The 14,398-nt window shown below is 44.0% G+C and overlaps 1 protein-coding gene across 10 annotated transcripts in view; it reads right to left on the reverse strand.

Annotated features, from left to right (window-relative positions):
• The window catches only part of htt (huntingtin), a 30,589-nt gene that overhangs the window by 13,741 nt on the left and 2,450 nt on the right, over positions 1-14,398 (reverse strand). For 7 of the 10 annotated variants that reach the window (XM_084563372.1, XM_084563371.1, XM_084563368.1 and 4 more), the window contains exons 6-39: positions 14,153-14,291; positions 13,880-14,021; positions 13,521-13,699; positions 13,223-13,427; positions 12,659-12,736; positions 12,137-12,540; positions 9,845-9,971; positions 9,638-9,753; positions 9,441-9,552; positions 9,055-9,192; positions 6,749-6,907; positions 6,552-6,649; positions 6,339-6,478; positions 5,982-6,045; positions 5,739-5,839; positions 5,491-5,637; positions 5,226-5,346; positions 4,986-5,131; positions 4,668-4,849; positions 4,330-4,547; positions 4,056-4,182; positions 3,856-3,980; positions 3,655-3,765; positions 3,469-3,546; positions 2,388-2,611; positions 2,217-2,295; positions 1,938-2,099; positions 1,794-1,849; positions 1,487-1,635; positions 1,179-1,315; positions 959-1,075; positions 677-799; positions 334-590; positions 48-190 (exon numbers count right to left, since the gene is read on the reverse strand). In XM_084563372.1, the coding sequence (XP_084419498.1) occupies positions 48-190; positions 334-590; positions 677-799; positions 959-1,075; positions 1,179-1,315; positions 1,487-1,635; positions 1,794-1,849; positions 1,938-2,099; positions 2,217-2,295; positions 2,388-2,611; positions 3,469-3,546; positions 3,655-3,765; positions 3,856-3,980; positions 4,056-4,182; positions 4,330-4,547; positions 4,668-4,849; positions 4,986-5,131; positions 5,226-5,346; positions 5,491-5,637; positions 5,739-5,839; positions 5,982-6,045; positions 6,339-6,478; positions 6,552-6,649; positions 6,749-6,907; positions 9,055-9,192; positions 9,441-9,552; positions 9,638-9,753; positions 9,845-9,971; positions 12,137-12,540; positions 12,659-12,736; positions 13,223-13,427; positions 13,521-13,699; positions 13,880-14,021; positions 14,153-14,291 (4,904 nt within the window). The remainder of the gene's footprint in view (positions 1-47; positions 191-333; positions 591-676; positions 800-958; positions 1,076-1,178; positions 1,316-1,486; positions 1,636-1,793; positions 1,850-1,937; positions 2,100-2,216; positions 2,296-2,387; positions 2,612-3,468; positions 3,547-3,654; positions 3,766-3,855; positions 3,981-4,055; positions 4,183-4,329; positions 4,548-4,667; positions 4,850-4,985; positions 5,132-5,225; positions 5,347-5,490; positions 5,638-5,738; positions 5,840-5,981; positions 6,046-6,338; positions 6,479-6,551; positions 6,650-6,748; positions 6,908-9,054; positions 9,193-9,440; positions 9,553-9,637; positions 9,754-9,844; positions 9,972-12,136; positions 12,541-12,658; positions 12,737-13,222; positions 13,428-13,520; positions 13,700-13,879; positions 14,022-14,152; positions 14,292-14,398) is intronic. The other 3 variants (XM_084563366.1, XM_084563369.1, XM_084563373.1) reach the window with 1 other exon arrangement.

Here is a 14,398-nt window from a genome sequence, read left to right on the forward strand (position 1 = left end):
AAACAACTCCTTAAGGAGCTATAACTTATAACTGAAATGATGCTAACCACTTTTGAAGACATGTATGAGACACATCAGAAGTGTGCCCAGCTGCTGGCAGTAAAAGGTGTGTTGTTGCTCAGTAATGTCCACTTTAATCTGTCTGGTGGAAATGTCATCCAGCAACACACCAACCAGCTGCAGGAGGAACCTACAGGAGGAAACGATATTCATTATGTATTTCATATAACAAAAGGAAAAAGGGTGTAAGACGCACAAAGGCAAAGCAGCAGGGATGAGTAGAAACACCCCTCATTCCTTATGTTCTAAAACTGACTGAACACACTCACTAACCTGGCAAAGGTTTCCTCGGGTGGGGCCTTTTGTGCATCACCATTAGGTTCCTGGTTACCGAGTGTATCTGAGGGCGGGCCATTGGGGGAAGGGCTCTGCTGATGCAGACGGCGGATAGTGTGGCAGGAGAGGAGATGTGGAGACAGTGATAGTTCGTGGACCCGGGACAGGACAATGTCCTCAGTGGACTGGGAGACTAGCACCCTGAGCACTGCCAGGATACCAGACACCCACAGCTGGACTGTAGCTACAGATGCCTGCAGGATAGAAGGTTTGATTACAATTCAAAGATCTATTTTTCAGTCAAATGTCCAGGTCATTGTGCAGAGATAAGATGTCTCACCATGGTGGATGGGATGGTGAACATACTCTTGAGCAGCATGTCTACGGGTCGGAGAGAGGACGGCGCCACAGTCTCAAACAGAGTGTTCAACACTCCTAAAGCCTCCGGTGAGTCCAGATGCATCTGTGAGCACACCATACAAATGTTTATTAAAATAGAATAAATGGTCACATTACATTCATTGTAATCTGAGTCACTACTTCTCACTGTACAACAACCTGGTTTGAATGTCCAAGTGAAAAAGAGTCATCAGATATGTGAACTTGAAAACATTTTTCTAACCTGCTGCTTGGCAATCATGGGAAGAATGACGTCAGCAATCTGTCTGGACAATCTCTTCCACTTGTCTTCATTCTCTTTGTGACACTGTTGTAGTACCAGGATGAACATCTCCAACACCTACAAGACACGCGTGAAAGCCCATAAGCCAGAGAAAAGAACAGCCAGAATATTTGATGACATTAACCTGCTGTGTCTCTCTGCATTAATGTGTAAAACATACCTGATGGTGCTGCACGAGTCTAAGCAGCATTGAGACCACGACTTCTTTCTGCGTGTCCAGCTCTTTGCCTGCATCTGCTTTGTTTGAGCCCCTCAGGACAAACAGATCATGAACTATTGGCTGCAAGGCTGGGATGGCTGCAGAAGAAGGAGGCAAGCATATCAATACAAATAAAAATACTACATCTGTTCATTAAAATGATTATCTAGAAATATTAGGGCGCTCAAAAACATCGTTCAAGTCAAAGGACTTAAAAAACAACTGGAGGAAACACTTGTGTATGTATACTTTACTTGTGACCCTCTTACCATGTGTGACAGCTTTCCTGCCGCTTGCCATGATGCCATCACACAACTGGATGATCTTGGGGATGCTGATAATCTGCTTTGAGTGGTAACGCTCATACGACAGCAGCACCAGGAATAAAAAGATGTTGGGAATGATGGCCTCAGAATCTCTGTTATTGAAGTGCAACAGTTATTAGTCCACAGGACAACTTTTTTAAATATTTAAGCAAACACAGCAAATGGAAACAAGATTTTATTATTTATATTTAACTACAAAGAATAAAGCTGCAACAGAATACATCTGGGATTTAAAGACGACGAAAGTTACCTGAATTGCCCCACTTCAATGTACTCAAACTGCTTCAGGACAAAGCCTATAAACACCTGAAACATACAAAGAAAGCCGATTGAGCTTCATTTCATAATCTGATGATGTAATTTGCAAAGAAATGGGAACATGTGTGCATCTTACCTGATCTGAGTCCAGCAAGCAGTAGTTGACTCTGAGCTGCACAAGCTGTGCGAGCAGGTCGAGCACCTGTCTCTGCAGGGCCACAGAGGTGCTGGTGGTGTACTGTTTCAAAGCTTTGATCACCAGTGGCTCAAACAGTCTGATGTGGTTGTGGATTGCATTCTGGTAAAAACAGAGGAAACTACAGCTTTCAGAAAAGCAGTAAAAAAAACCTTAGTATCTTTTTAGACGTTCACAGCACAGTCTCAATATGAAAATGCAGATTGACAGCACAAATACCTTGTCTCCTCTGTGACGTGTTGCATTTGCGATGTTAGACCTCAGCTGATGGGACGCTTTTTGCATCACATCAAACCATCTAAAAGCAGAGCAAAAAGAAAAAAAATGCTTGTATAACCCGACATGCACACAAATCTACTCCTACAAGAGACCCATGTTCCCACAACTCACCCAGAAGTGTCCTGCTCCTGCTCAGCCTGCACCATGTTACGAAGGCTGGCATCAGCGAGAGCCTGGGTGAAGTGGGTGTACGGAGCCATAAAGCAGTAGTGGTAGAGGCCAGGTCGCAGGCTGGAAGAGCCAAGACGGAGAGCCTTGCCTTGGGAACGGCTGGGTCCACTCAGGACACCCTCGTACTGAGACGCCAAGTTGGTTCCAAACAAGGTCTTCAACAACTATACAAGACAACTTTAACTATTAGGACAAGGAATACATTTCAAGTGCCATCTAAATAAACTCAATTATGAAATGCTATCGTTTCTTCATTTCGAAACAAATACAGTAATTAGATTCTATAATTCAGCCTGGAAACATCCAGGAAGCATTGTTATTTTTACGTCTAATAATTAGATTCAAGTTGTGTCTTGAACATAATCGTGTCTCAATGCAAGACTCAAAGTGGCTCGCCACGTTCAACATTTTATAATCTTTTTCCTTTTCTTATTAGGGGTTTTCCACAGTAGGGACTTAAAAAAAAAAAAAAGCTTTGATGCAAGTCCCCTGAAAAAACACGAGTTCACAGCAGGGCTGACCAGTTCTGTGCTGTGAGCCAGTGGAAACACATCATCACAGCTTAGATCAACACAGTTTGGCTAAAGCAGGCCACACCAGGCTAATGTAAAGTGATCAGATTATTACCATTCTGCAACTTTAGTCATCTCCAAAAGTCAATCTACTTTCTTATGAGGGCTTTTACCTCCACAAGATTAACAATTACCATAAATGCAATACTGCCAAGCAGTGCTTAATGCATTAAGCAGAAGGGTTAGCATGTTTTTGCTTAATTTGGGAATGTATTATGTCAAGAGACTAAATACTAGTCCCTCACCATATAAATATGAATGTACGGAACCATCGCACAGGAAACCCAACACCTTTACAGGCCCTGTCGGCAGGAACCAGTCTCACTCTGTGTGGAGTCGCACCAGTTGCAGCACACTGCTCAGTGCTAGAACCATAAAGACCGCCACACACAAATATGACAGTATAACTGAATCTACAATTCAGAAACGTAAACACACAGATTACTGACCTGTTGTACACAAACTGTAGCCATGGTTGGTTCTCTGGAGAAGCAGGACTTGAGGTAGCCCAAAATTTCCTCCACACACTGACAGAAACATACACTTGTGTTAATTAAACCAAATCACTCAGTGTAATTACCCAAGCTCACCTCCCTCCCGCTCCCACCGAAAATGGAGCTAAAAGTGATCTTTACCTTGCCGATGTCATGTAGTGTGGCCAGCTCCAGCAGCTGTGACAGAACATCTAAGGTGGCACGCAGGAAACTCCCAAACTTCTCCTGGCTACTGTGGAGGTCCAACATCACCTAGGAGTCAACAAACGCAATAAATACCAACTAGTGAAAAGCACCACTAGGGTTACAAAAACACTGCCCTGTTACAACGTGGGTTCTGACCTTGTAGTTGGTATGTGTAGCCTTGAGCACATCATGGAGCTTGAGGTAGGGCGGAAGGTGGTAGAAGCTGCCAAGCGTGGTAGATTTGTTCACAGCTGTCGACCCCGTGCTGTCTGCCGGCCTGCCTGCTCAGAAAAAGCAACACCACACTAAATGTTTTGACCCTTCCAGAGATGATCATGTTGAGGCGCGCATGTTACCTGTGTTGACCTCATTGCTTTTCTTTGGACTCATAGGAGCAGCACTTGGCTCAGCAGCCTCCTTCTCCTTGCCTTTCCTGCGGATGGGACTGAGGGAGGGGGTGTTGCTCAGGGAGGGCAGAGCAGCCTAAAAAGTAGGGAACAAATACTGAACTGTAGTAGAGAAGACTTACAGTAGAAATAACTCCGTGATAAGCAGATAAATGGCTGTTGCATGTGGGTTAAATATTCATTTTGACTATGTGCCTAAGAAACAATCCCTCTTCAGCCTTGCCTTAACTGCTGGTCCTGGTGGTGTGTCATCAAGTACATGGGCACAGATGTTGAGGATCTTTAAGAGGTGGGAGAAGAGTTGTTCCACCATGGCCACCAGCGACCTTTCTGACAAGGCTCCCCAGGGCTCTTCCATCTTATTTGGAGCTCCACTGGTGTTGCCACCGCTGCCCTCCTCCTCTCCAGCCCAGGGGTTGCGCATGCATTTAGGAGCCACAGCTGTGAACATGATTAAGAGACTTCTTAATCTACAAGCGTGTCATTTGTCCTAGATAGTTTTCACTTAAAGAAAACTAGATGCTGTCAACAACACAGCAAATCTTTATGCAGGTTACCCACCAGCAAGCAGGTTGCCAGAAAGCATCAATGCATCTTGATGTGCAGAGAGATCCAATGGAAACCAAGCAGAGGAGAGCAAAGAGAGCACCATGTTGGCCATTCCCACTGTCAGAGTCCTCCGATCAGTGTCTGGTGCAGATGACGAGGTTGAAGAGGCTGGAGCGCTGCTGGGATGCGACAAACTGAAAAACATTATCAGGAGTATAGATAATGAAGAAATAAAGAGCAAGACTAAGACTAATGTAATGCCGTATATAACTAGGATGGCATCACAAGACTTGATGAAAAAAATGAATTCATAAATGAGGGAACACAAACCTGAGGGCCCTTCCCCTGCTGCGGTTAAGACTAGAACGGGAAGAAAAGCTACTGCTGGAGCTAACATAGCCACAGTGCCAGCCTGTGCTCCAAGTGCCTACAGGAAATTTTGAAGCCAGTAGGCACAAGGCCTCACAACAGCCAAACTGCAGAGAAAGACATAACAGTAATGTTTAAACATACGCCGTAAACAAGCTGTAGCGCAAGAAAATAATGTTAAGTGTTGCACTTAAAACTCACAGTTAGGGCTCTGGAGGTAGAAGAGGTGAAAGCGTGGGAGACGGCAGTAACGACTCTGGACAAGTTGTTCTCCATTGTGACATCGGAGACAGTGTTGGACAGGTTGTAGCCTCGGTACGTCCTGGCAGACGGAAGGGGTTGAGTCAAAGGTTACATGGAAAATACATTTGAAGATTGTAGAGCCAAATAGGCAAAGCAGCGGTCATGAGAAATGAATAATAAAAAGTTGCTGTGCGACACCAAAAGCACAAGAGCGTATGTCTACCTCGTGATTGTGCTAACTGTGAACTGGGAGGGGGGTTGTGTCTCATGCATAAGCAGCTGCAGGTAGACTGAACTCTGGTCCCGAGCAATCGCCACCACAGGGTCCGCCTGACCCTGATCACAGTCATAGAACAACCTGGGAACCAGTCTTAAAAGAGACAGAGACATTAAAAATAAGTTAGAGTTGAGTTTGTCATCACAAGATTGTCATTCTTCCCATAAAGAATAACATGTATGAAGATAGTGTACCTGCTGACAGCAGAGGCAGCTACGTGCCGTACTCTGGGATCGTCATCTCCCAACAGAAGTATGACCACATCATTCAGCACCCTGTCTTGGAGCCGAAGACGCTAAATAGATGAATGTGGGGAAAAAAAACAGGGACCACAGTCAACAGCTGAATGAGGACAGACAATACAAACTGCATGTCTAATTGAGTATCTCAAAACCTTTCAATACGTCACTTGCACAGCGAAGATTAAAAGACCTTACCCCAGTGTAATGATGATCTCCTTTGTGTAAAGCCTCGGTTTTCCTCTCCAAGAAATTAACTAATCTAAAACACAGAAAATAACCTTAATAAATAAATCTTTAATATGCAATTGAGGTGTTCCAACGGTAACATACACAAGTCGAGCAAAGTCATATGCGTTCTAGTAATGTAATGTATACAGGCTTTTAGGTTTTATGTCTTTTTATTCATTATGTTCGCAGATGGACCAGGGTTACAGATTTTGCTCTTTTGTGTTTTTAACGTGGGTGAATGACAACAAACCCTGAACCTTTCATTGAATAAAAAGCATTATTGTTTAAGCATTGTGATATGGTGATTTGGAAAGTTTTACCTACCGAAAGTCTAACTCAGCCAGAGTTTCTAAGAGCTCAGTGCGAACAAGCCAATAGGAACAGTCCCTTAGAGCAAACAGGTCTATCACCAGTTGCAGACCCAGCTCACTCAGGGTGCTGCTGCACAATGTCATGATGCAGTGCTGAAACACATACACAGAAAGAGGTTAGACTCAAACACGAGGAGCACAAATTACTCACATAGGTGTGTCTTACCCTCACTGCAGAGCAAGCCAGCTTGCAGGTGACTGAGGATTCGTCTTTCAGAGCTTTCCGGAGCAACGGCACCAAGTCCACCAGGGACAGAGGGTTACCTGGAGCACAGACAGACGGGGCATTACGAGCAACATTAAACACAATCCATCAACATGAGCGCAAGGGCAAATCAAGCACCAGCACAAATACACACAAACCTGTTGCACTCTGCACACTGGCCAGCCAAGTGTGTATGTTGTAACGTGTTTTGGTGAGAGCGGCCTGTATGATGGCTCCACAGAGGATGGCTGTGGCCCCTCTGATCTGGGGGTCCCCATGGTCAATGAGGTACAGAACGTCACTGATGTACTGCTGATCTGAAAGGGGACAGAGACGAGAGCATAGTCAAAGACAGAGTCAATAATGCACAAATACAGTTGTCAGTTTCTTAACTTTCTAACCCACTGTAACATTTATCAAAAATGCACTACAGACCAAGCCTGTACGTCAGTCACACCCACAAAATGTTTGCAGTGGATAGCTGGTCTATAGTTGTGGAGTTGCTCGATTGGGAAATGATCATTCATTCATTCATTTTCTGTAACCGCTTGTCCTCTGGAGGGTCAGGTGGGGGCGGGAGCCAATCCCAGCTTTCATTGGACGAGAGGCGAGGTACACCCTAGCCGGGCTCCAGTCCATCGTAGGACTGGGAAATGATAATTTGCCTGAGAAATATCTGCCAGGCCAACCAAATCGTTTGTGTGGGTTTTATATGGTGATGGACGAAAGCGCAACAGTCACGCAGTCATCTGTGTCCTCGGAGCACCACAAAGTTGAATTTGATCACAACAAAATGGCTCTGATTGGTTGGAGGACTATCCAATTGCGTACAGAAATTGGTATTTTCCCCCCTCCCTCTGCATCAGCTCAAAAACGCCCAATAATGAAATCCATATGCCACGTTACAAGACTCACTAACTCAAGAACTGAGACTGGCAACATTTTAACACATCATAGTATGTAAAGCACATTTTGTCATTATACAACGTACAACGAAAGTGCATGGTCGGATGGAGGGTTAGTCCTGAGCCGCTGCAACCGCAGCCTGACCCTAGCACCCATATTTTGGTGATGGAATGAAACCGGAGTGCCCGGAGAAAACCCACGCAAACACGGGGAGAACATGCAAACTCCACACAGAACCGAGCCCTCTCTGCCCCGGGGATTCAAACCGAGGACCTTCTTGCTGTGAGGCACCAGCGCGACCCACTCTCCCACTGTGCAGGTCTAATAATTACATTCTTATGGTTGATTCGGTTTAGCTGCTCAACACTAATCCTGATATTGTGCTGGTTCACTGTTATAGCTTACTAAGAAACTTAAACAGGACTGAGCCATTGTTAATGTTATTAGTGTTTTGCCAACTATGAAAAAATATCAAAATATCATTTGTGAATTAGGCAAACTGTGCTCCATTTACATTTAAGGGTTTGTGAACAAAACACACTAGTTTGAATAAAGATTAATTTTACCTGCAACAACTCAAAGGTGCATCAAATCTTCTACCAGCACAGCTGCCATCTATCTGAGATTTTAAGCGTTATCATTTCAGCATCATCCAGTCATCTCTTGACACACGTGCTCAGTCCTCATGTCTAAAACACTGTTCCAGTCTGAGACCTTAAATATCAATGGTCCAGCTGAGCAGGTGTTTTCACTTGGTGTCTAATTAGACTCCTCTCTCTCCTCAGGAATGTGTGGGTGTGTTCAGGCTGAGCTGATCTGCTTCACTCTCCTGTTTAGTCTAATGACTTCACAAAAATCTCATGGAGCCCCACCCACTTTAAACATGGGCAGAAAACTCACTGGTAATACTGAAAACACCTGTTACAGCATATATATATATATCCATACAGGAAAGGTTTAAACATTGATCAATTAATAATGGCATAACAATCTGTTTGTCATAGAAGCCATCATTTGGTCCATGAAGCATTTTATGGACCAACTGATGCAATGAGTAGCTTCTCAGAACTGTCCAACACATTATTAAAAACTGGAAGGATAGTGGGGAACCATTGTCTTTGAGGAAGTGGTCGAAAAAAATCCTGATTGATCGTGAATGGCGATTCCTTAACGTTTGCTGAAATCAAATCGAAAGAAAAAAAAAAAAAAAAAAAAAAACGGTAGAACTCAGGGCTATATTTGATAGTGAAAGTATGAGTATTTCCACATGATACTGGAACTGAACAGCTGATTGAGAATCTTTGGGATGTGTTGGAGAAGGCTTTGCACAGTGGTCAGACTCTCCCATCATCAATACAAGATCTTGGTGAAAAATTAATACAACACTGGATGGAAATAAATCTTGTGACATTGCAGAAGCTTATTGCAACAATGCCACAGTGAATGCGTGCTGTAATCAAAGCTAAAGGTGGCTCAGCGAAATATTAAAGTTTTTGGTGGCGACTTTTTTTTTTGGGCCAGGCTGTATTTTAGTCTTGAGAAAGTGTTTTACCCCTACCTTCTACTGGAACGCCGTCCAGCGGCTCCAGGTAGAGGGAATTAAAGAAAGCTTCAGGATGCAGCGCTGCTGCTGCTCCAACGCAGCTGACCGCCAAGGCCTTCACACTCACACGCACCTCTTTGTCAGGGATCAAACCTAAAGAAGCGAACAGAAAACAATGGTACACATGGATTGTAGAAACATGGATACACAACTAAAGGATGACATGAGAGGTTTAATTTGAGATCTGTCATCAAAAGCTAAAGTTCTATTTCAAAGGGTTTTAAATATTTTTACTAGGTATTCAAATGTATTTTTATCACCAATATATATGGGTCAAATATTGTTCTTAGGATCAACTTTATTTGTATTTGTGGTTCTAAGCAGTTTTCACAGCCACTGACCCTTCTTTTCTCCTGTCAGCAGGAAGGAAGCAGCAAGAAGTCGTACACAGTGCACAAGTGGCTCCACCCCCTGGTCTGTGTAGTGTCCTATTGGACCTTTTATTCGTGATGGCTGATCAACAGAAAGAGAATACATTTGTTATCTATTTTTTTTGACATCCATGAACATGGAGATTTTTGTGTTGGTGTTCCTTTACCTTATTCTCAGGTTCGGGTTCAGCAGGTTCGTCCTTTGGTATGAAGCGGTCCACGCTGCTGTCTGAACCCTGGCGGTTGTGACCTCGGCCTTCGAAGAGATGAGGCTTGCTCAGAGCTGCATGTGACACACAAACAAAAAATGTTATTAATGACTTCTATCAATAAGCAGAAAGTGTATACATGTGCAGCCCTCTAGAGAAACACACCGAGTGCAGACTGCAGGAAATGTTCTGGGGGTTCTTCTTGGGAGGCAGATGCTGTTCCTTCATCTTCTTCATCCTGTAGTGTTCCAATCTGCATCCCCGAGTACTGACTCTCACTGCCATCCAGGACCTTATGCACACACACAAAATACGAACATTTTCAGGAAGGAACAAATCATATATGACACTTTGTCTGAAAACACCATGGCATGCAAACAAGCCCTACTTAATCTGGACTCAGTGAGTTAGATTTGCTAGATTGAAGACAAAGACAAAGCACAACAAAAAAACTCAAAAAAGTCACACAAACATTTATTATAAAGGACTCTATTATAAAGGTCTACTGAATCATGCTTGGTCAACAAAATTTACAGCAAATCAACTGCATACAGGAAAGGGCACAGGCTTGAGAAAAGTCAACAATCCAGAGGAAGAGCAAGCTTTTGATCCAAACTGACCCTGAAATTAATTTTCCCCCTACTTTGTTTTTATTATGATGAACTACTTCATGAACATGATGTTTAGGATGTCTGTGTGATCTTTTATGACAAACTACTTTGGTGACAAGGTCTCTTCCTAGCAAGATGAACCAATGAAGTGTTTTTGTAAAAAATATATTGTGTTTATTCTCCAGGTTTAGCTTCCGCTGGAACAAAAGCCCGTCACAGCCTCTCCAAACACAATCTGAAGGAAAATGATAAAGGAACAATTGGCCGTCATGCCTCCACTTTTGAACTTCATTGCAAGCCAGTCACATGTGATGTCAGGGTTGCTTCTTTCAAAAGCAGCTGAGTTTTAGGAGGGAATCACTCAAAACGAGGAAAAGAGAGAGGCATAATCAGTCAGTGACAACAGGAGGAGAAGGGGGTCACAAGCCAGGAAGAATCTGCGTATGGGTTGAGACGAACAAGCCAACGAAAAGCCAAACGTTTCTAAAAAAAAAAGCAAGCCCCTCGAGATCTTTTCAAAGCGACCAATTGGCTGACCTTGTCACTAGAGCTAGAGGAGGAGGTGGTGGCATAGAAAGAGGAAGAAGAGGAGAAAGAGAAAGAAGACGACGAAGAGGAAGCAGTGTAGACGGAGGAGTCGCTGTCTGTGCCATCGGGACCCTCGGTGGAAGTTGGCGAGGGTGGGGACGGCTCGACCGAGGGTGGGGGCGGCTCGATCGGTCGGCTCAACAAAGTGCGCGACTGCGACGAAGTGAGGAGAAGGTTAAAGGAGAGGGGGCAAGACCATAGAGGTACAACTGATAGAATGGACAAGTTTTTGTGGTTGGCGGGAAGCTCATGAGTTTAACCTGCTACCCTCAAAATTATTGACTTTAGAAGGAACCATTACACCTTTTCCAATGTGTTTGGAGGAGCAGTTGAAAAAAATATTTATAAAATACCGTTTATCTAGTTTATCCGTTTATCACACGGGAGATGGTTTGCAAGTTGTACTTCAGTAATTACCAACTATATACACACCATATCGCTGAAAAATGTGATATTATAATTGCAAATAAAGTGAAAGACTTACGGTTCTATTGTATGAGAGGACATACACATTAACAGCACGTGTTGTTACTGAATGGAGTGAATTATGTTGGCATTATGTTAACACAGTGTTGCATTACATCTTGTTTGTAGCTTTAATGTTGCTAGGCCAACAAGTATCTTCAAGTCAGTTTGTCCTCAAGTAGCTATGAGTTGAAGTATTACCTTTGTATTACCAGCAGCATTTTCTAATAACCTGACGAATGTTTTTTAGCCGAGGAGAAAATTAATTCCTGAGAGAGAAAAGGAATCAAAAGCATTTCCCGGTATTCTTTCAACGGAAACTGATCAATTTCAGCACAACAGCCAAAATGTGCCATGGAATCCCATCCTTTTGTAAAACTATTATTTTCCTCATCTTTAATTATGGCTAGTACACTTTTAAATATAACCCGTCAAGCTATTTTTAGGAGGTTTTTAATTACTAACTGCCTATATTTTATGTTCTGCTTAATTTGGATATATAACAGTAACTTTAAGTGATTCAACTTGCAGGGAAAGAGCAAAAATGTGGAAAATATATAATACTGTAGTCCATTCTACAAACCATAATTCTATGAAGTGTAGCACCATCAGACAATGCCATGATAGTCACCAGGGTTCAGAGTTAATTATAGACCTACATGGTAATTAAATATTTCATTGTCTAGGGAAGCACGCCGTCCTCTGCATTTTACTCACACATAATAATGTATGTTCAAGCTATAAACTCGGACCAAATTAAATTTCATTTGCATGCGCGCAACGTTACACTGACCAGTTCTGCTACGTCCGAAGGGGTGACAGCCGAGTCTGGTCCCTCTGTGGTGGTCTGGGAGGAGTCGCTGGGTGGAAGTGATTGATCGTTAGTGCCCAGCATCGGTCCACCTTCTCCTAGGGGCCCTCCCTCTGGAGTGGCGTTCTCTGGTGTAGTGTAGTCCGCCGTCTCTGGGGTGACGTTGGCCCCGCCGCTGGAGCTCCGACTCAGCATTTCCTCCTCGTTGTCATTGGGTGAGTCGGGAGTGCCTGATGCAGATGTCCCACCTCCTCCACCCCCCTGCTCTGAGGAGGCACTCAGGTCCACAGAGTCGCCGGGCTGTAGAGTATGCTGGGAGGAGCGGGGCTGCTCTGTGATGATGTCCACCTGTGCCGTGGTGGAGCTGTCTGCACCAACAACTGACCCTGAAGTCAAGAAAAAAATACATAAACATTTTTGTTCCAGTCTTATTTTTATTTTTATTATTTTTATTATTTTTCTGGAGCGTTATATTACATTGGCGTCCTAGTAAGTGAATCTCACCTGTGAAGGCACCAGCAGTCACATCAGTCCTTTCAGGGTCATCCTCCAACCCATCCTCCTCTCCAGAAAGCATTTTACCTGGAAATAACAGACTTATTGTCAACAAAAGACATCTGCATTGCATTAACACCAACTTAAGAGGGCAAAAGACACTAAAACTGTGCCGTAATATATATAATTCGCCTAAGCCCTGACTGAAACCTCAGTAAGAGAGTAGTGGTGAGCAGAAGACAGTTGTAGATTAGTCACCTCTCGGTTTCCTGAGAAGAAGTGGACTGCAGGAAGACCCTCCCCCCGCTGCAATTGGCAGGAAAACGGGAAGCAGAAACAGGAGGTGAGGAAGAGAAAAGCAGCAAAAAGCTCAGAAAGATGTGTGTGAAACAGAAACAAGTGTTTAGAGAAGACAAGATGAGTTAGGTGCAAAGAAAAAGGCCACAAATATGGACCAAAGCAGAAACTAGAGTGGTGTCAGGTGACTATGTACATTTTTTAAGCCCCATATCACATTGTACAACAGGGACAATAGGCTTTATGAACACAATGTCAACTGATGCATGCGTTTACCAATAAGCTCAAGGATGCTGCCAGAACGTGCACGGTTCTCAGTGTCCTGACGAAAGACGGTGGCGTGTGTAACACTGCCGACGGTGATGAGCATGTGCAGAAGCTCTGGTGGGGGAGTCCTGAAAACCTGCTGCAGGAGCTCCAGAGCCGCTGTGACCACATTGTGATCCCAGTGCTGCGTGTAGTGTAGGGTCAGCTCGTACACCTTCAAACACACACAGAGTTAAGACATAAATAATCACACCAATAAAGGCCCACGTGAAAGCTCACTTTCTGATATCAACACATTCACTCTCACCTGTAGCAGTTGTTCAGGTGTTGGCTGTACATCAGCCTCCTTTCTCATGACTCCAAAGCTTCCTTTGAGGCTGGTGGTGTTGACTTGCTGCTGCAGCAGAGGCATCAGGTAGCGAAGAGTTAACAGCACCCCCAGAATCAAGTGGCTGGGGTGCTCTTCATCTACTGGAACAAGCAGACCTGGAAAACAACAGAAAGTATGACTCTTTGTCCTATTTAACTACCTGCGTACTGCAGCTAAACAGAATTTGATACCAAATGAACTCACAAATGTTGAAACAAGCCAAAGTTGAAAGTTAAATATAAAAAAAGGAAGAGGTCTAAAGTCTCTGTGTGAGTGATAACCTTTATGTGACATACCCAGGAGCACATTAAGGAGCCAGGTGTAGAAGTAACTGGTGCGTCTGGAGTGTTGGCACACACTGACGGCTGAGCTGGCAGCTGTCCGTCTGATGGTTGGGGAGCTGGATTTCAGATTGGCCACAAAAGACTTCAGCAGCACCTACAACAAAAGCGGATTGATGACAATGAAAACAAACTTCTAGGCAGTACGGATATGCACATGTCCCCGTGGAGGTGGTGTCAACTACATCGGATGTTTTATCTGTCTTGGCATGACACAGGAGCGGATACCTTGATCTCACTATCATTTGCAAAGTTTCCCAAGGCTGCCATGATTTTGGGCATTGCTGCGGCCAGCGTCTCCTGCACCGTCTCCTCCTGTCGTTTGGTGATTCTTGTGAGGCACGGCAACAGGTTGACCAGATAGGGTCTGCGCCACACACAGAAACAGTGGAGGGGACAAGTGTGAAAACAAATCAAAAACAAGGACAAAAAAGAATTGAGCTCAGCTGTGATGCTGTCACCCCTACAACAGAC

The sequence above is a fragment of the Chelon labrosus genome (assembly GCF_963514085.1).
Source record: "Chelon labrosus genome assembly, chromosome: 2".
In the NCBI taxonomy this organism is placed as follows: Eukaryota; Metazoa; Chordata; class Actinopteri; order Mugiliformes; family Mugilidae; genus Chelon; species Chelon labrosus.